This window comes from Vipera berus, assembly GCF_964194415.1.
Source record: "Vipera berus genome assembly, chromosome: 3".
Lineage (NCBI taxonomy): Eukaryota > Metazoa > Chordata > Lepidosauria > Squamata > Viperidae > Vipera > Vipera berus.
Genome location: NC_138204.1, coordinates 191,646,934 through 191,669,096, shown reverse-complemented (window position 1 = coordinate 191,669,096; position 22,163 = coordinate 191,646,934). Strand labels below are relative to the sequence as shown.

The 22,163-nt window shown below is 37.6% G+C and overlaps 1 protein-coding gene across 6 annotated transcripts in view; it reads right to left on the bottom strand.

Annotated features, from left to right (window-relative positions):
* Positions 1-22,163, bottom strand: part of NDUFAF6 (NADH:ubiquinone oxidoreductase complex assembly factor 6) — a 310,512-nt gene that overhangs the window by 172,694 nt on the left and 115,655 nt on the right. For 3 of the 6 annotated variants that reach the window (XM_081322729.1, XM_081322726.1, XM_081322728.1), the window contains exons 8-9: positions 20,758-20,814; positions 17,581-19,370 (exon numbers count right to left, since the gene is read on the bottom strand). In XM_081322729.1, the coding sequence (XP_081178855.1) occupies positions 19,242-19,370; positions 20,758-20,814 (186 nt within the window). In that variant the 3' untranslated portion in view covers positions 17,581-19,241. Of the gene's footprint in view, positions 1-17,384; positions 17,424-17,580; positions 19,371-20,213; positions 20,277-20,757; positions 20,815-22,163 lie in introns of those variants that run through there. The other 3 variants (XR_014025817.1, XM_081322727.1, XR_014025816.1) reach the window with 3 other exon arrangements.

Genomic DNA, 22,163 nt, shown 5'->3' with positions numbered 1-22,163 from the left:
GGGTTAGGCTTCAGTTTAAAAAAAAGTTTTGTTTTTCTTGGCATGGGAAGTGACTGAAATTTTTGAAGTTGTGGACCGACGTTCAACTTATTTTCTTCTCACAAGCGAGAGTCTCGCTGCGGTGGAGAGCAAACTTTTTGCTGTAAGGAGTAATTCCCGCTTTTAAAAACCATGGAGGACCTCAAAAGAGCTTTTGTTTGTATGGATTGTTTTGTCGATCTTTACCGTACTAAAATTTAAAATTGACGTACTCGTACAATATTAATGCATTGAATGGGGTAAAAATAACAATATGAAACCTATTCGATGTTAACGTAAATGCTTTTTCACTATACAATATTTTTTTAAAAAAATAAAAAAGCGTGATTGCTTAAAATATTTGCAAATCTCAATAACTAGCAAATAATTTTGATTTCGTGACACCCTAGAGACCCCAAGGGTCCTCAGACCACACTTTACGAAACACTGATTTAGAACCCCATTTGGCTTTCATTAGCCCTGGAGTAAACCAGGAAGGTTTCATGGCTTAAACGGGGATCTATGTTAATGGGGGGGGGGGGAAGAGTCTGTTTATGAGCTTTCAGAGCAAAAGTAGGATGCAAGTAACCTCTCCCTCTATCTGAACAGCCAACAAAGCTTTGGAAAGTATAGTTGGAGCAGATAGCAGTGCAAGGCAGTCCACTATGGCTTGGCTCATGTATTCAGGAGTGCAGATTTATGCAGATTTATTATCGAAGCATCTCTTGAGTTGCTCTTTACTTACAGAAAATGTGAGAGAACTGCCAGTTTGCTTTATGTTGACTTGTACTAAATTTGTTGCAAGGTTGAGTTAGAAATGACCTGTGTGTGTGTGTGTATGTGGAATTGTGACTTAAAGGAAAATCAGCAATTAGAACTGTATTAATACGTTTGTATCCTTTCCAATTTTAAAGATAAATTGTTATGACAAAATGTTTTGGTGAAATGTGGTTGTACCTTTTTGGAAAAGAAAACTTGTCTTGAGTGCAACTTCCATGTGCAAAATAATGCTGGGCTCAGCACCATGACAACCAAGATGCTCTTCCCTTTGAATGCTTTGCATGCACATAGGCATCTTGCCAGAAAGGTTATTTTGGTTGGGTTTGCTTAGTAGAGCACCTCAATTCTTGGTAAGTGTATGTTTGAGAAGTTTAAATAGTGTACATACCAAAAACAATCATATTTTTAAAAAATTGTAACAATAAAGCACAGATTAATATCATTCAGATGTTGTCATGAAGAATAAAAAAGAAAGAGGAGCCAGAATCAAGTCAGGAAACTTGTGTAAACAGTTCAATTATAAGCTTGCTGGAAAACATGCTGGAGTTTTAAAATGTTAACTTTCTACTATCCACTAAAAGAAACCTGCAACCATACCCTCTGTGTGTGTGTGTGTGTGTGTGTGTGTGTATACGTATGTGTGTGTATATATGTATGTGTGTATATATATATATACATATGTGTGTGTGTGTGTGTATAAAAGGGATGTGGTGGCTCAGTGGGTTAAGACGCTGAGCTTGTCAATCAGAAGGTCGGCAGTTTGGCGGGTCGAATCCCGAGTGCCGCGTAACAGAGTGAGTGCCTGTTACTCGTCCCAGCATCTGCCAACCTAGCAGTTTGAATGCAAGTAGAAAAATAGGGACCACTACGGTGGGAAGGTAACAGCGTTCCGTGCGCCTTTGGCGTCTAGTCATGCCGGCCACATGACCACGGAGACGTCCTCGAACAAGCACTGGCTCTTCGGCTTTGAAACGGAGATGAGCAAATGACTAGCACGCATGTGCAGGGGAACCTTTACCTTTACCTATGTGTGTGTGTGTATATAAAATTTGGATTGCTGACAGAATTAAAGGGAGACATATAGCTATTTCAAGCTTACTTACATACACACACACACACACCCCTCCCTATAAATAAGACCCACTGAAGGATATGCAGTTTCTTTTTTCAGTAAAATTATTGGCTTTTTTATTATTGGAAAGCAATAATTTCATTGTATTCTGTACTGCCCAGGCTCAACTGGGTATCGTGTCAAATTCTAGGCAAAGCTTGTTTCAGAAATATTAGAATAAGTTCAAGAAAGGATAGCAAGGATGATCAGGGAAATGGACATGAAAGGAGACTGGATATATTTAGTATTAAAAACAGCTAGCTGAAAAAGAATACAATAGTATAACACAGAAGGGAGCCATTATCTGTTCTTTATCACAGAGTGCAATAAGATAATGGACTTAAGTTACCAGAAAGGCAGATCTTGATTCTCTAATAAAGTAAAAAAATCCTAGCAGTTTGACAATCTAATTATCAGGGGACATTACAAACAATCCTTTGCTGAATGTATTTAAGCAGATGCTAGAAAGTTATCTAAGATGCTTTAATTTGGATCCTAATGCAAAGAGTTGAGTTCCACACCCTAAACCATGATTGTCCAATTTTTTGGCTTGCCTGGGCCACACTGAGTGAAGAAGAAATGTCTTGGGCTGCACATAAAGTATGTAATATAGTTAATGTATATAAAATCACATAGGTTTACAATCTTGTGGGACCACATTACCAGCTGTTTAGGGCCACCTGCATCTCACTGGCCACAGGTTGGACATGCATACAATAACCATGTCCTGCTCTATGGTTCAACAGATAAAGAATATGTATCTCTGAATACTTTGTAGATTTGAGTTTTATTTAAAATGTTACAGTGGGACCAGAAGACCTTGGCACAAATCTTCAATCAAGGAGCTCACTGGCCCACTGCTTGGGCCAAGCAATCTCTATTGGGGTAATTCTGAAATTAAAACAACAAAAGACTTTATAAGCTCCCCAAAGAATGACACAATATAAATGGAATAAATATACCACTGGAAGATGAAGAAACAGAAGATGGAAAAAGCAGAGAATACTGAAAGATACCAAGGACCAATATGAAAACCTTTAGTAGAAATATCAGTATTTTTTCTTTTAGTAAAGAGAAACTACTAGATAGATTAAGAAAGGAGCAATCATCACAAAGCACATATACTGCAATCAGTATTTGAATGAATATATACAGTACAATCAGAATATGTTGTAAGTATCTTCCTAATTATTGGTAAGATGGAACTCCATAATTGCTACATTTGCTCTGAGGAAGAAAATGAGAAATGTTTTTACCATGTCAAGAAGAAAAGTATTAATACACAAGCACTTGTGCTAGCATATGCACACATTTATAAGAGCAGGACAGCAGATGCATAAAACTGCTAGAAAAGTATATGAAAATATGTCTTAGTTTTCCAAAACCCCAAGTAGGTAATTGTAATTTCTTGCAGTGAGAATTCCTTGTCATTCAATCTTGATTTATTTAAGGCATGTGTTGTTTTGTTAAATGAGCTCCACCCAGACTGAGCTATCCACAGAGAGAAGCAAAGGGAAGTGAACAAAAAGGAGGAAATAATTTCTCTGCTGAATAGTGAAGGAGAGAGATTGGACACCAATTTGTCTGAAATGGTATAGGGTCTCCAGCTTGAGTAGTGGGTTGGACTAAAAGATCTCCAAGATCCCTTCCAATTCTGTTATTTTGAGTATAAAAACGAAGAGCAGGTTTTTGGCATTTCCCAAATTATATGGTCACAGATACTATCTTGAAATATTACACATCAGTGAGTAATAAAACCAAATGTTGCTGTTCTGATTAATGAAAAATACTGCAGGCTAGGAGCAAAACTAAAATTATGGGCCCTGGTGCTCTCTGAGCTTGGTGGTTTTTTGCAGATGTTTCATTGCCAAATTAAAACTTAATTACAAAATAAAACTACTTTGTAATTTTTATTTAATAAAAATATCTTTAGTGCCAAATCATCATATTTACTTCATTTTTGACTCAATGTATGAAAATACCTCAGTATTATGCTCCTCTGGCTAATAATCTAGTCCTCATTCTGCATGCATGACAATTTGAATCTTAAAACCATGACAGTTACAAGTCATGCAGCTTAAATTCTGGAAAGTTGCACGGTAATAATACTCCCATGCTCTGATTATTTTTAATGTTCATTCGTTTTCATTTATTAGGAAGATGAGTGTTACTGTTTATGTCACTAAACTGGCATTGTCAGACCAAGATAAATGGCTGACAGTTTTTCTCCACTGGTCCTTGACTGGGAGAAAACTTATACCAGCATATTTGCTGTCTCCACTCCTGATCCTTCTGCTGCTGTTACTGTTCCACCTTTATGCTGAAATCATAGTACAGGTAGTCCTCAATTTATAACTGGTCATTTAGTGACCAAGCTTACAACAAATCTCCCGTTATTTTCAACCCAATTTCAAAGTTCCAACAGCCACTGCCCCTCTGAGACCACATGATTGCATTTTGAGTGCTTGGCAACCGACCTACATTTACTGTATAGCCATTTACAGCATGCTGTGTCATATGACTACAATTTATGACTTTTTTTGTCAGATACGGTTATTTACTTCCAGTTTCTGGCAAAAAATGCCTATTGGGTACAATGGGTTCACTTAGCTACCACTATACAAAAGGTTGTGAAATCAGTCACAATCGCATGGTGACCCACTTAACAATCAGCACAATTTACAACTATAATTCCGGGCTTAATTATAGTATGGATACTTGTACATACTTTGATTTATCATGTTCAGGACAAAGTGGTAAATATCCCCATCTTGATTTCTACACGCTCAGACGCCTCTCAGCATTACCAGCCACCAGGAAAATAGCTGAAGCTAAACAACCAGTGTGGATATGTGTAAAGAAAGATATGACAGTCTCTCATATATCTGCTCTAGCAGGCTTGTTGACTTGGGCTCTGCTCGTTTACCATACTGTTAGGAGAAATAATAGTCTTGCACATCTGCTGAAAACAGCAGATGTGTGGTGCTCTTTTGGTTTAGGGGTATCCAGGGACTTGGGGGACAGGCTCTTCCCATACCACTCTGAATTACCAATATAATATTGGCTATTGCAGTGTCAGTAGTATAGAAACTACTGATGCTGGCTTTTGAATTAAGAGAAATTCCTAACACTTGACAAGAAAGACATAAAGTTGTTTCACATATGTGTCGATGAGATGAAAATGACATCATAGTGATACAGCAGAATAAAATGACGGAACATTTTTGTAGAGTGGTTAGATACTACAACTAGTCCATGAATTATGACCATTCTTACAGAAACTGAAGTTACACTGGCATTGAACAAAAGGACTTATGACCAATCCTCAAAGTTCTGGCCATTGTATTACCCCCATAGTCATACGAACTCTCTCCTTACCTGGGTCTCCCTCCACTTCCCAATTAACAATCCACACATCTTGAGTTACAAGGACAACTGCCTGAATTGCCATCAATGAGTGATGCAGTCACATGATGCTGCATTTTATGACTGCATCACTTAGCAACAGCAATCCTGATCTCAACTGCAGTCATAATTCAAGCATTACCTGGAATGAAGGGAAAGTCCTTGGTGTCTTTGGAGTAGTGAAAATATGTTAGAATCCCAAACCCATCCCAACAAGGAATGAAGATATTAATTAGATAGCTATGGAATGCAGACTGACTGGGTAAGAAAGACACTAGAGCCAGCCAAGTAGAATGGAGTCTTATGAAGAAAGGCAGGCCACCTTCCCAGGAAAATAAACAGAAAGGTTTTTACTTTGCAATATTTTGTTTCCCTTATAAACAATGTGTTCAACTTGACCCTGATTCTGCCCTTTGTAGAAACCACAGACTTTCAGCATACAAACTCTAGCCCCAGTGACAAGCCACACTCACACATTGTATCATCAATCTGAAACCACAATTGTAACACTACAGATTTAGAATTACCCAGCTTTCCCGTCTGTAGAAATTCATTCAGTTTTCATTTATTTGTTAAATCTGAATTTCAAAGATTTAAGATTTTATCAAAACAATTATTGACAATCTAGGAATATAGTTAAATTATTCATATAGACATCCAGTGTTAATGATTATGTGTGTCAACAAATCCCCATTTTATATCACTGGATCTGCTCTTGTGCATGTTACCACTCATTTCACTATGCTTGTTATCATGACGTTCCTTATATACTTTTCAGTCTTTATCCCTTAGAGGTAATTCAAATCTTACCTTTGAATTTTCCTTTTCTCTAAAGCAATCATTATTAAAACAGAGACATTTTTACCTTTCCAAACCAAGAACTATTTTAAAAAGCATGAATTGAAAATACATTTCCTTTGTAATTGTGCATTTTTAAGTTTTTTATTCCAACATTACTTCATTTTTATTATTTCATGGACACCAGTAAGGGAATTTCTTACAACTAAGTGTGCAGTCATGATGGGCTTTTTAACCAAATAATAGCATGCATACCAGAGTGACTCATACCATTAAATATTAGGGAATAGAATTTTATGGAGTAGCAACAAGAGACTGTAAGTAGGCATCAGTCACTTTTTACTGATTAAGAAATGTGAGGCAATTTTTCCACTGCTATGTGAAAAATGTGAAAAGTCACCAGACTTGAAGATATAAGATGGGGCCTTAATCTACACCCATCAGAGGCCATCAACTGCTATAAAAGTGCTTACATTTTACTGTAGATTCAGTTCAAGCCATGTAAGTGGTATACTGAGAAGCCTCAGCCACATTTTTACTGCTTCACTGCTCTATTTGAGCACATCTGGAGGGACACCAAGTTATGTTGGCTGATGTTTCAAAGAAATTTTAATTCTCTGCTTATATAATATTTCATAAAAGGAGATTACTGTCATGCTCAGGGAAACTATACAGAAAATTGTAGGAAAAACACTTATTGATGCACAGATAAAAACTATTTTCAGTGTAGACTGAATATTCTCAGCAACACAGAAAGCTGTTGGGGGTGGCAGGGAAAAATACAAACAATCCAACAAGAAGCAAAACAGAATAAACAATCAATTCATAAATCCATGAACAGAAGTCTCAGGTTGTAGAAGATAAGGGGGAGATGTATACGAACCACACCAATATCACAATTTTGTGAATTACTCCCTTCCCCAGTCTCAAATAATGTAATTAATTATTTGTGACTAATTGTTCGATTCCCCCTCCCCTCTGCATGTGTCCAGATTACCGCCTTGGGGAAAATCGCTCTCAATTTTAAACCACTGTTAGAAGCTCCTAGTTTAACTCCTCTTACTCGCTTTCTATTTTTCCCCTTTGAAAATAATTTTTCTTTATTTTTAAATCTTAGTCTTCCCTTATTGTCTTTGATTATATAATTTGAAGCTATATTTTTCTATATATGTATGACACTACAGTCATTCTCTTTGATGCCTATTTTTCTTTTCCACATCTTTCATTTTGTCATTTCACTAAGCATCCTTTTTCAAACTTCCCTTTAGCATAAATCCACATATTTCTCTGGAATATTTCACACAATTGTTTTCCAAGCAATGTCTGCATTGTAATACATCACACTTGATTCATTCAGCTGGGAGATTTATCTCTTATCTAATACCTTTTCATCAGAGCGCAGTTTCCCTTCCTGAAGTCATTTTACTATCACTCTAGTTTCTATCACTGTTTTCCTTTTTTTCCAATTCCATTTTTTCCCTAAGATCCATTCTTTTAAAAAAATGGTCTGTCTCAAAATAGACATTGGGATGGCTGTGGGGGAGTCAAGAAGTTGATTGCAATTGCATGATTGAAGCCCCACCCCTTTAACAAAAACACACACATAAAAAGGCTTGTCTTTCTCAGAAATATTCATATCAGACATTTTTGAGTTATATTCTTTCCTATTTTTTTTATTTTATTTTTATTTTAATTCCATTTATATCCCGCCCTTCTCCGAAGACTCAGGGCGGCTTACAAGCTTAGCAGTAGCCTTCATTCTATGTATATGCCTGCTTATTAGGGCTTTCACACACACCCCCAAGCGGCATTATTACAAAGTCAGCTTAATTGCCCCCAACAATCTGGGTCCTCATTTTACCTACCTCGGAAGGATGGAAGGCTGAATATATCCTATGAATATTCATGAATACAGTTGAATAAACCATGTACCTAAGCAGATATTCAGTGCTGTCAAAAAGGACAAAGTTGTCCTAAGCTTCATTAAACAGGAATAGAATCAAGATCGTGTGAAGTGTTTATACCATTCTATAATGCCTTGGTAAGACCACACTTGGAATACTACATCCAGTTTTGATTGCCACAATGTAAAAAAGATGTTGAGACTCTAGAAAGAATGCAGAGAAGAGCAACAAAGGTGATTAGAGGACTGGAGGCTAAAACAATGAAGATCAGTTGCTGGAATTGGGTATGTCTAGTTTAATGAAAAGAAGGACTGGGGTGATGTGATAGCTGTGTTGCAATATCTCAGGGGTTGCCACAAAGGAGGAGGATTTAACCTATTCTCCTAAGCACCTGAAGGCAGGACAAGGAGCAATCGATGGAAACTTAATTGAGAGAAGCAACCTAGAACTAAGGAGAAATTTCCTGACAGTGAGAACAATCAGTGGAACAACCTGCCTCCAGAAGCTGTGAATGCTCCAACACTGGAGGTTTTTAAGAAGAGACTGGACAGCCTTTTGTCTGAAATGGTATAGGGTTTCCTGCCTGAGCAGTGGATAGGACTAGAAAACCTCCAAGGTCCCTTCCAAGTCTGTTATTCTGTATTCTGTAATGATCCATTCAATGTACTCTCATCTTATTCATGCTTGCATAAGCACACTAACTAGCAGAATAAATTTTTGCCCTACATTGCACTGATTTGGAAAGTTGAACAGTTTTTTCCAAATACATCTCTAGTTTCTCTTATCTAACTGGGGCATAAACAAAACACACACACGCACACACACAAATATATTTATTTAATTTCATTCATTCAGACATGCTCCTTACCCTTTATACATTGCAAGTGCAATCTTCTGATGGGTCCATAGATATTGACCAATTTGCAGTGTTTTAAAATAAGGCCAAGGCTGAATGAAATTATTGTCCTTTTTGCCTTAAAACCATACATTTTTTTCAAACAATTAAAAAGTAAATTGAAGGAATAATATAAACGTTATGTTACAGTTAACAACCTATTAATAGCATATTAATAGCATTAATAGCATAATAGCTTTTATGTATTAATGTACATTCTATGTATTAATCTACAAATACATCGCTGTTACTAACAAAGGCTATCAAATTGCAACAATATTTTACAAATTATAATGAGCAAGCCTATACTTAAATATATAGCCAATTGCTACAAAAGACTCTTCCATTAGGTGTCAGTCTTTTAGATCTACAGGCAAGAAGAAAAAATATGGTAGGCAGATTGTGGAAGTTTATATAATTTCCCTGCCTTCTGTTTATAAACACTTGCATCATGTTTTGGCACCATCTACAGGAAAGCTGAATAGAATTTTCAAAAGTGAATATTTTCATCAAGCAGACAAATGCTGTTACTGTTAGAAAAGGAGAAATAGCACTGAATACAGAGAAACTAGAATACGCTTTTCACAAATGCTCCCAGATGTCCAATCTGTTGCCTCTAACCTAAAACATGCACGATTTTCCCAGACTGAATTTAAGTCTGTTTTTAAGAGATGTTCTGGAGAGGGTTGCACATTTGAAGGAATAACTGAGAGTAGGACAAAAAAGTGAACAGAGCCAAGATAAAAACCATTGACTCAATTCAATGGGTATTGTATAGATATAATAGTGGAGAGCTCCTCCAAGAAGTTTGTTTTATTATCTTAAAATATGCCTGCCTGCCTGTCTTCCTGTCTGCCTTCCTTCCTTCCTTCCTTCCTTCCTTCCTTCCTTCCTTCCTTCCTTCTGGATGTGTATGCAAGATGGCTGGTATAATATTGCCAGCCAAACCTTGCACGCATCACATATGTTGTTGTTAGTTGCAAAGTTGTGTCCGACCCATCGTGACCCCATGGACAACATTCCTCCAGGCCTTCCTGTCCTCTACCATCTTCTGGAGTCCATTTAAGCTCACACCTACTGCTTCAGTGACTCACATATACACAAGGCAATTGCATGGATCATACCACTGTATTTGCCATCTTGCAAATGTTGATCCCCCCATGGACACTAACTGTTACAGGTTATTCCCTTACATGTTAATCCTGTTATTCTTCTGCATCTGTATATTCTTCTTCCTTCTCCTATATCTTTTTATATCCTTTGATAGTGTGATATAATTATCTACTATAATAATATTTTCCAAAGGAGTACATGACATCTTTCCTTGTTTTTGTCTCAGAACTCTACTGACAGAGCATGGTTGGCCAGTCACCCAGTGAGCTCCATGTTTGACTGCAACTTTGACCAGATCTTATCTGTCTCAATCCAACATATATTTATTCAGAAATAAATATGTTCATAGTCATAGAATCATAGTATTGGAAAGTATCCCTGATGGCTGTCCATTATCTCCTTGGATACTACCAGTGAAGGAAGAGGAGTTCCACTTTCGAGCTATTCTTACTAATAGGTTTCTCTTAATTTTCAACCAGAATCCACCTTCCTGTAGTTTAAGAGCTAATTCTCAGTATTTCAACTGGCATTTGTCTGACATCTTTCCAAATACTTGAAGATTGCAATCCCAGTTTTCTTTGTCTCAACGTTACCATATCCAGCTTCCTCAGTCTGCCATAGTGCATCTTATTTTCCACTCTCCTGATCATCTATACCAGGGGTAGGCAACCATGGCTCTTTTATGACTCGTGGACCATCTCCCAGAATTCCTGAGCCAGCCATGCTAGTTCACCATTTCTGGGAGTTGAAGTCCAGAAGTCATAAAAGAGCCAAAGTTGCCTACCCCTGATCTATACTATACCACTCCCACCCTGGCATGTTCATGGTGGTTTATTGTCCTTCAGTTAGTATTGGGAGAAATCTCATCCCAAGAGATTCAAGCATAAAGATGTTAAAGAAAAGCTTCAGTGATTTTTCAGTCAAATCTAATCTGCCAATCTTGATAGTGGGCAGAGACCATTAATGCTCGGGAAACTGTGAGCAATCAATCAAGAGCAAGAAATTTTCTTTTCTCTGGTTAGATGGATTTAAAAAAAAAGAGAGGAGGAAGCCCCACATTGCTTTTATTATATCTTTTCTGCCCCATGAGGAAAAGAGTAACTCTGACATAAATCCCCAATTCCTGGGCCTTTGGAATTGGATCAGCAGGGAAAACAGTTTTCTAGGGAATAATGGCACTAAACATAGATCTGGATTTTGGATTTCATTTATAGAATGATCTGACCTGTTGGAAATGTATTTGTTTTGTTCTTCCTGTGTGCTTTCCTATCTGGAAGACTAGGTCCTGAGAGAGGTTTCACAGAATCTATTGTTTATTTCCTTTAAATTCTTTTTCTTTGGTTTTTAACCTTGATAGTTTCTGAACTATGCTTTAGAAACTTTGCTTTTCTGCTGAACTGTGTTCTAATTTCTCTCCCTGCAAAGATTTTAACATAAGCATATGACCTCCCCGTTCAGTTTAGCCTATGCAAAAGGAAGGGAAGACGAGGCAAAGTGGGGGTGTGGGGGTCTTTGCATCTTTAGCCTCAACGTAAATTAGTGCCAACAGGTTTTTCTTTTCTAGAGTAAGGTAGGTGGTAACAGTATACAAGTAGTCTCCAACTTATAACCACAACTGAACCCAATATTTCTGTTGCTAAGTGAGGAAGTTAGGTGAATTTTGCCCCATTTTATGACCTTTTTTGCCTCAGTTGTTAAGTGAATGACTGCCATTGTTAAGTTAGTAACATGGTTTTTAAGTGAATCTGGCTTCTCTATTGGCAGAAAGTCACGAAGGATGATCACCTGACTCTGGGACACAGCAACATCATAAAATATGGGTCAGTTGCCAAGCATCTGAATTTTAATCACCTGACCATGGGGATGCTGCAACAATTGTAAGTGGGAAAAATTGTCATAAGTAATTTTTTAGTGATGTTGTAACAGGTCACTAAATGAACTGTTGTAAGTCAAAAACTACCTGTGCCATGTAGGCTGTCTTCAAGACTGGAAAGGTGCAGGAGGGTTGTGAATGGAGAATTCAGAGCCCACCTCATGACAAAATGCTACACACACACCCTCCATTTATATGTTTGTGCTATAAGTCAGTGTGGACTCCCAGTGACTGTGTGGACTAGTCCTTGCTGTTTTCTTGGCAAGATTTCAGAAGGGGCTTGCCATTGCCTACTTTCTAGGGCCGAGAATGACTAGCCCCAAATAGCCCAATGGCCTTCATGTCTAATTTGGGAGTAAAACTCACGGTCTTCCAGCTTATAGCCTGTTACCTTACTATTACACCAAATTGACACTCATTCTCATTACACTTTAGTAAACCTATTTTGAGGAGATCAACCCTGACTGCTCTTTAGAAGGCCAGATCCTGAAGTTGAAACTCAAATACTTTGGCCACCTAATGAGAAGGAAAAGCCTAATGCTGGGAAAGATTGAGGGCAAGAGAAGAATGGGACAACAGAGAATGAGGTGGCTGGATGGAGTCACTGAAGCAGTAGGCGTGAGCTTCAATGGACTCCAGAAGATGGTAGAGGGCAGGAAGGCCTGGAGGAATGTTGTCCATGGGGTCATGATGGGTCGGACAAGACTTCACAACTAACAACAACAAAAAACCTATTTCAATTTGTCTAAATCCTGTTTATATAAGATATGGTATCTGGGGGTGGGGCTTTACCAGGACAAGAAAGTGCCTTCTATGAGTGGAAAAGTTGTGCTTTCACTGAGATAGTCTAAAATTGTCTATTGTTTTTGCAGCTGCATAGCATTGTTGATTGATATTAAGCCTGTTGATTCATAAGCCAGATTTCGACTAAATGGCTGGTTTAATCATCTGCTTCCTCAGGCCATTGACTTATTGCCATGTGCCAACAACTAGCAACAGCTTATTACCTGCTCAGCTGAGAAGCAGCCATATTCTGAGTTTCCTATCTGCTACATAAAACATTTCCTGCAGCATGTTTCTCAACCATGGCAGCTTGAACATGTGTGGACTTCAACTCTGAGAATTCCCCAGCCAGCATAGCTCGTTGGGAAATTCTGGGAGATGAAATCTACACATCTTCCAAGTTGTCAAGGTTAAGAAATACCGTCCTGGAATACTTTTGCTAGAACAGAAGGGGGAAAAAAAGCATGATGGTGCAATTGAAATTAGCGTTATTTTAGGTAGGGAAGGAAGGTCTTAAGTTGTACCTTGTTTTGCCTCTTTTCGGGCCCTGTAAAACAGGAAAGGAATACCCAAGATGGTGACTTTATCTGATTCAGATACAGGAAAATACATTTGTTCTTACCCTCCAGGAAGCCATTTGCATAACATGGTTGAGTGGTAAGAATTATTTTAGCTCTAAATTAGTTATGGGAATTAATTAAGCTGATTATAATAGCGCATTCTCTTAGTCTGCTATGACTTAACCATTTAATTAGCCAACTGGGTGATTTGAACTGGCCCATATTCAGTTTGTTTGTTGTTTTTTCGAGATCCTTTCACTCCAGCTATTATCAAGCCAAGTATGAGAGCCCATTTGGTTTAGTGTTTAAAGGCACCAGATTAAAAACTAGATCTTGAGTTCTAGTCTTGTTTTAGATGACTTTGAGTCAATTGTTCTCTCTCAGTCCTAGGAAGGAGGCGGCAACCCCAAATTACTTCTAAAAATCTTGCCAAGAAAATGTAATAGACTTGTCCAGACAACTGCCAGGAGTAAAGATTGACTCAAAGGCACCAAAAATAAAAATGAGGGGGGGGGGCAAATCCCTCAGCCCTTCCTTCTACTTTTGATTTCCTTTTCCTCAGTGAAGACTTTTTATTTGTCTCTGTTAAACATTATTCAGGTAGTCTGACAACTCGTGATACTGAGAGATTTGCATTTATCCACTTACATGCATAGAGAAGTGTTTGTACCATGGATGGGTTAACAGAATTGCCAACAGGGCAGAAATTTCTATGAACAGTCTCAGGGCTGGAGGGATTTGTGTGAATCTTCAACTCTACGCTTGATTTGCATCATATTATGCAGTTTTTATATAACGTATTTAACCTGGTTACTGAATGAATCTATTTTTCTAAGGAACATAAAAGCATGTTATGTGAACACAGTCAGTTCTCTTGGAGGGATATGTACTTTCTTGAACTGGGGTGACTTAATGAAAACTAAGAGTGTTTGTTCCATCCTAGAGTACAAAGAGACAATTCTAGGCTATTTAGTTAGCTTTAAAACAGATTTTGTTCTTCTGTGATGAACAAATGCAGCTGAAAGAGCCTTCAATATTTCCTTAAATTTAAGATATGTTTTCAAATATGTTTCTTAAATATCCGGTGAACAATGTTTCTTGGGAACCATGCAAACATCTAAATCAGTACATAGAACTCTTTCAAAAACTTTGATATTTTTGAATGAATGTTCTTGATTCTGCAAGCAAAAATGCTAAATAGTATTGAGATCTTGTAGGACCTACAATATAAACTATTATATATTGATTACATCCTTACCCCTTTATTCACACAAACCTTATGAACTTATTTGCCACTTTGCAGCCAAATGGATGCTGACTGAGATATCAGAGTATCATGCTCTGATAACATATACTGCTCAGTTGCATCGGTTATAGCTCCTTGAATACATATATTTCTAATATACAATTTGGGCTGACTTATTGTACTAAACTCTTATCTTAAATCTTTTTCTCATAATTATTTTGTTTACATTATATAATCAGGACCCTCAGATTCAAATGTGGTAGCACAAGTACAGCAAACAATGACCATATACAGCTGACTTGCAACCAATTGCAAAAATGTCAGTCACAACATAAATTTGAACTTATGACTGTCACCCCGCCCCCACAATCATGTGATCACAATTCAGGTCAGTTTTACCATCCCATGGTCTGGCAAAAACACCTTTGGTTAATCTGGGATCACACTTATGACTGTGATATTACTTTAAAAAATGGTAGTAAAATTAGGTCTGGTCACAGACTTCACAGGTATCATTGTAAAATGTATTCAGATAAAAACATACCTAAAATTCTTTCACATGGGTGGGAAATAAGTGGCTTTCCAGATGTCACTGAACCAGAACTGCTAGAATCTTTCACCATGCATGTAATTCAGCAACATAGCAAGGCCATTGGTTCCCGAAGATATGACTTTTCAGGTCAGTTCTTTGTGCTAATTGTACAGCAATCTCTTAAATAAAGATGAGTCAGGCTCGTATTCACATTCCTTCCGATTATTATGCTACTTCTCTTGCATGCAAAGGACTGTTTGCCTGTACTTGAGGGTTGGCTACATCGGCCTACAAATCTCAGAATGCCTCACTCTGCATGGTAGACCAACAAAACTGGAGAGTTCCTATGTTGGGTTATGATTTTAATCAAGCCTGGATAAGGCTGAGATGAATTAGTCTTTGCTTAACAACCACAATTGGACCTGGCAACTCTATCACTAAATGATACAGTCATTAAGCGAAATATCATATGACCACAGTGGCCTTACCTCATTTCCATTGCAATAGTTAAGTGAAAAACCCAAGGTTGTTAAGCAAGACACGACCTCAACCTGTGATTTTACTGCCAGCTTCTCCATTGATTCTGCTTGTCAGAAGTCAGCTGTGAACGGCGCAAATGGCAATCATGTGACCACAGGACATTATGATAGTCATTAAACACCACCAGTTCTGAAGTGCTGGAATCATGATCACATGACCATGGGGATGCTGCAGTTGTGTGAGGGCCAGTCATAAACTTACTTTTTCAGCAGCAGAATAATTTCAAACAACCACTAAACAAGGCAGTTGTAGAGCAAGTATAGTTCAATATTTTTACATTCAAAATACAGGTCATCTTAAAAAAACTAACCGCAGAGAAAGCAGATATTCATATATACTAAACAGAGGAGAAAGTCAGAAGATGGCAAGATTGCTGGAGGAAATGATATATGGGTAGGCTAGCTAACTCCTTTAAACAGAAGGAAAAAATTAACCCATCAGCCTGTAAATGATTAGCACAAGGAAAAAATACTTGTCACAAGCTGCCTCCTTGTGTTCATCCATGGCAGCTTGTGCTAATCATTCTAGGCAGTTTCCTGAGACAAGGGAAATTAGGGCTTGAAGACAAATTTCACCTTCTTAATTTCTGTTGATTATAGAGTCCACAGCCAGGAATATCTGCATTTTGACACAGTATTGTATTATTCTCTAAAACCTTACAATCTCACATGACTTCTGTTGCAATTTTCTGAACTCATATCCTGTTTACTGGCTCCTCTCTGCTCATACATATTCTCCAGGTTTTACTATACCTCTTTGCCTTCCATCATACAAGGAATAACCTCTTCCCTTCTGCAGCTGTACCTTCCTAAATGCAATACAATTATGCATCCAGTAACATCTGTGTATATTTGCAATAGTGGCAAATATATTTGTGTACATTCTCTGCTTTTCCAAGACATTTTTCATTAAAGACTATCTGAAAACGAAGAACAGTTTCTTCTAAGTCAAACCACTAGTCTATTTTAAGGCAGTGTTAATTATAGTTGCTGGTACTAGGTCTCCCATGTTTCAGAAAATGAAACTTTCTAAACTTTTCTTGAAATGTTGTAGATTGAAATGGTTATTGTTTGAATGTAAAACAGATCTTGAAGATTTTTCGCCAATCCCACCCTCTCAGTTTATCTGGTCAAGAATTAGTAGGCATATGCCAAAGTGTAATTAATATTATTCTCCTGAGCCAACTACTGTTCAAACTTCTGTTGATTTTTGAGATACACAAAATTGTTTCTTAGGTATACCCTGTCAAAGCACTACTATATTTTTGAACAATTCCACAGCAAAGCTATTCTAATACAATTATCTTTTCATAAAGCAAACATCTAAGAATGAACTGTATTGATTTGACTGACAAATCATAACTCTAATTCCTGCGCACCATGCTAGAAAATTTTTCATATCAAATGTCTGAATGATATAAATGATATAAAAAGTTAAAAGTATTTGCAAGTTAAAAATGTTTAGAAAATATTTGTGTGTCACCCGGAAATACTGTATGAGATTGGCAGCCATTTAACTCTGTAAATAAATAAATAAAATAAATAAATATATTTGCTTCCTGTGTTATTAATGAAATCATAACTAATAATGCAGGTATCTGTATAGTTCTGGAAAGGAAATTAAACAAATATACATACATGTTTGCTAGCATGTTAACAGCATCTTTTTCTTTTCGTATTTTTTGATGTAGTGGTTAAAGCATCAGGCTTAGAAACTGGGAGATGGTGAATTCTAATCCCACTTTAGGCATGAAGCCAGCTGGGTGATTTTGAGCCGGTCATTCTCTCTCTCTCTCTCAGCCCTAAGAAGGAGGCAACGGAAAGCTACTTCCAAAATAAGGCCAAGAAAGCTCTAGAGTCTAGGACCTATCGAGGAAGATCCCAGGAATAAAAAAAACCTCACTCAAAGGAGCACATACACAGCCACAAACACAAATATTTTCTAAGTGTCTTGTGAAAACAGCACATATGAGCATACTATCAATACTGTTAGTTATCCACAGGGTACAATTACAGTTCACATTAACCAAGTACCAGCCAGTTAATTTCTAGAAAATAAAAAAAAATGTTTCTTTTTTGTGGGGACTTATGACCGGCACATGTAAGTGAAAATATATAATCTGCATACCTTTCAGATTTTTGTTTTGTTTCATGCTTTTAAATATATTATTGTTCTGTACCAACCTGCTACCGGCCCTGCAGAAAAGGCAGGGACAACCCCTTTACAAACGGCAAGAGGCTGGAATTAAGCCTGCCAAATTTATTAACATAAAACAGAGCCAAACAAGACACCAACCATGAAACAGGAGCTATGAAACAGGAACTATTCAAGCAGTTGCCTTCAGCAAACCAGCCCTCCCACGCATTCCCCTTTTATACAGTTCAGGGCGTGGCTTCTCTCTGCCTCCTTCCGAGGTGCCCCATTGCCTTCCTCTGTTTACTCCTGATTGACTGCCTCCTGCGTCGGGCGGGCCAGCTGTGGGTCATCTTCATCCATGCTGTCAGGCTCACACAGCTGGGTCTCCGTCGTGACCAGGTGGGAGGGGCCTGGCTGAGGGCTCTCATCAGCAAGCTCTCCAACCCCCTCAGCAAGCTCTCCAACCCCCTCAGCAAGCTCTTCAGCACCCCCTCCTCCTCTGAGTCGTCTGACCCAACTGCCAAACCCACAGGCTGACCCTGAATCACAACAATTATCTTGTTTCAGTTGCATGTGGGGGCTTTCTTTTTGCATGTTATTGTTCTTTGTAAATTACTATTTCTAATGAAAAGCAGTAGAGAAACATTTTAATAAATTAAGGCATGCAATATTCTTTTGAGAAGTAAAGAATCACCATCCTATAGAACATTCTCCCCACTCTGGACATTTGTCAAATGTGTAAATGTTCAACTCCCAGGACTTTCCATAATTCCTATGGTAATTAGAAAACTGTGTGAGTTCAGTTTATCAAATTTTGCTCTTTTTCAATTAATTTTGCTTTATGTATATGTTTTAATCTGTACAGGTAATCAACTTACAGCAGTTCATTTAGTGAAGGTTCGAAGTTACAACGGCACTGGAAAAAATGGCTTATGACCATTTTTCACCCTTATGACCATTGCAGCATCCCCATGGTTACATGATTTACATTCAGATGCTTGACAACTGGTTCATATTTATGACCGTTACTGTGGCCCCAAGGTCATGTGATCATCTTTTGCAAAATCTATGGGGAAGCCAGATTCACTTAACAACCTATTACTAAATTAACAACTGCAGTGTTTCACTAACAAATGTGGCAAGAAGAGTCACAAAATGGGGCAAAACTCACTTAACAAATTAGTCACCTAGCAACATAATTTCTTGGCTCAATTGTGGTCAGAGGTCAAGGACTACCTGTAATTGATACAAATACCTGGCTCAACCTAAGCAAGGCTCTGTTTGATTAGACCCTGGATGGAGCGTTGCTGAGGAACCCTCAAGTTCCAAGATGGTGGACGTCATGGACAGAATTAGATTTAGACAACTCCTGTGTTCAAATACAGACTCAGTCATGTGACAGTGGGCTAGTTACTAATTTACTTAATGTATTTCATAAGATTGTTGTGAAGTCTGGGATTGGATTAAATGTGAAGAGCCTGGATATATCATCCATATAACATTTCCATATAATAATTCTCAATCAGACAGATTCAATCTTATAGTTTTCAATAAGCCTTTTTCCATGATCTAATATACAAACGCAAAGGTAGTAAAGTGCTCTTCTGGTGCAAACTTGGATGAAATACATTGAAGTCAGCTTTTTGTATTTTATGTAAATAATCTTCAATAGCAACCTGGAAAGAAAGAGGATATAATTATTATAATATATAAACAAGATATTAAATGTATTATAAACAATGAAATATATAAACAATAATTATTTCTATTGTTGCTATAAAATGCCGAGGTATTAATGGCAAATGGGAACACTGATTTTGAGGTTACCATGTCATGCTAGTAGCAGCAAGAGGCTCACATGAAACTTATATTTGGTTTTCAGATAGAAACTTTAAATTTCACTCTGTACTATGGAAAACTCTCACAAACACAAACTGGCTCCAGATGGTTCTCGAATTACGACCACAATTGACCCCCAAATTGTTGTTGCTAAGTGACACATTTATTACTCCTTAAGTAACACCAGCTGCCTGCAATTAGTGCAGGTTCGAGTCCCACCAGGCTCAAGGTTGACTCAGCCTTCCATCCTTCCCAGGTAGGTAAAATGAGGACCCAGATTGTTGGGGGCAATAAGCTGACTTTGTAATAATGCCGCTTGTGGGGTGTGTGAAAGCCCTAATAAGCAGGCATATACATAGAATGAAGGCTACTGCTAAGCTTGTAAGCAGCCCTGAGTCTTCGGAGAAGGGCGGGATATAAATGGAATTAAAATAAAAAAATAAAAAATAAATTAAGTGATTTTGCCCCATTTTACAACCTTTCCTGCCACAGTTAAGTGAATCGCTGCAGTTGTTAAATGAATCTAGCTTCCCCACTGACTTTGCTTGTCAGAAGGTCACAAAAAGTGATCACATGACCTCCAGACACTGCAATCGTCATAAATATGAGAGCCTGAATTTTGATCATGTAACCAGGGAGCTGCTTTAACAGTCGTAAGTATAAAAATGGTTGTAACTCACTTTTGTCAGTGCTGTTGCAACTTTGAACAGTCACTAAATGAACTGTGGTAAGTTGAGGACTACCTGTATTAAGTTTTTGATAAAGTTAACATAGTTATTTTACTTGGGAGGAAAAGTCCAATCTTCCTTCCTAATGAGAAGTCAAGATGGCAAAATCTGATCTTATCTATTTCCCTGCAACGCCATAACATCCCTCGTAACTGTTGGAAGCCCAAAAAATAGTTTTGGGAAAGGATTCCCATCTCAACTTTAGACAATTTGTTCCACCAAAAGAAATCACAGCCATATTGACTGTAATATTTTTTTAAAAAAATCCCAATCTGTATCGTGTTTGTGTGAACATCATTAATTATGTCAAACTGACAAGTATTTACCAGAACACTTGATTAAGTCAAATGTTATGAAAGAAAAGCCGAAGGGGATAGGTAAATAAACAAGACTATCTGAAAATGTGGCTAGATATTAGTGATACATAAGGCTAAATGCCATCACAATTTTTTTTGAAGTTTTTTTTTTTAAAAAGAAAAGCAATACAACCACTTACTGTACAAAGGAAGGCAGGAAGTGCTTTGGCAGGGACATTCTTCTTGAAGGACCTAGCCTGGAAAGAAACAGACAAAATGATGCATTTAAAATTAAGGAATGTGTCGAGGTGAGAGAGTTTCTCATGAGTTGGGTTCGGTGATAAAATGGTAAATTACTATTCTACTGAAGGAAGAAAAAAATTAACTGGGCACCTTCATATACACTTCAAAGCTAAGAGAAAGTGGGAGACAGAATTGTGAGTAGAGAGAGCTGACAGATTTAAAAAAGAAGAAAGAAAAACAGATAGTGGCTAGGATAGGACAGGACTGATGTTTCTAGTGCCAGTGGAAAATATGACTTTAAAAATGATTACACAGAGATTATACGTTCATGCAAGGTTATTGTTAAATAAAATTGTAATTGTTTATAAAGAACTGGCTATCTGGGTAAATGAGAGACACTGTATAATGCCCCGACCACACATGCCTTACCCCCAAATGGAAAATACCTTATAAAGAGAAAACTCTTTTAAGAAATGTTCAGCAAGTGGAAACATTACAGGTGGTTCTTTACTTATGGCCATTTATTTTAAGTTATGATGGCACTGAAAAAATGACTTAGGATCGGTGTCCCCAAGTCACGTGGTCAAAATTCAGGGGCTTGGCAACTGGCATGTATTCATGCAACCTGTAGGACCCCAACCTTATATGTTAGTCATTTGTGATCCAAGGGGACTTCGGACAAGCGAAGTCAACAGGCCAAGCAGATTTGTTAACAACCACAATTCATTTAATGACCATGCAAAAAAAGTCATAAAATTGGACACCTCATGTAGCAATCTATTGCTTGGCAATAGAATTTCCGGCTGAACATTGAGGACTATGTGTATTGCATTGGGTATCAGAAATCTGGGTTAACTACTAGCTTCATCATTTCTGATATACTGCAAATCAGAAGAATGTTTCTTTTGAAAGACAAAATAACAGCATCAGATTATGAAAAAAAGATAACACCATATTGTTGGGAAATGTCCTCCTATTCTTGTCTGGTAATAGCCTCTATGAGAGATCACGTAACTCCTTCCTCCCTCCCTCACCTGTGAATCGTAACTATTCACTTCCGTATCAAACACAACACTATTTGCATAGCTTGCAAACTGGGGATAGAACAATCAGGGTGGTGGATCTAAACATCATCAACACTGCTATTTCATTCCAATTTGTGACATATACCTCAGCATAAAATCTGGCCTGGAGCTTCTAACTCCCTGAGTTTAACTTTGAACTGACCAAAAAGTTTTCCTTCTTTTTATGTTGGTTTCACTTCCCAAAGAGTAAAGACGTTTCACAATTTTAGTTCCACCCACAGAAAAGAAAGCCTACTTCTGCTCTTACTCATAGTTTTGCTCCTGTTAATTTCCTCACT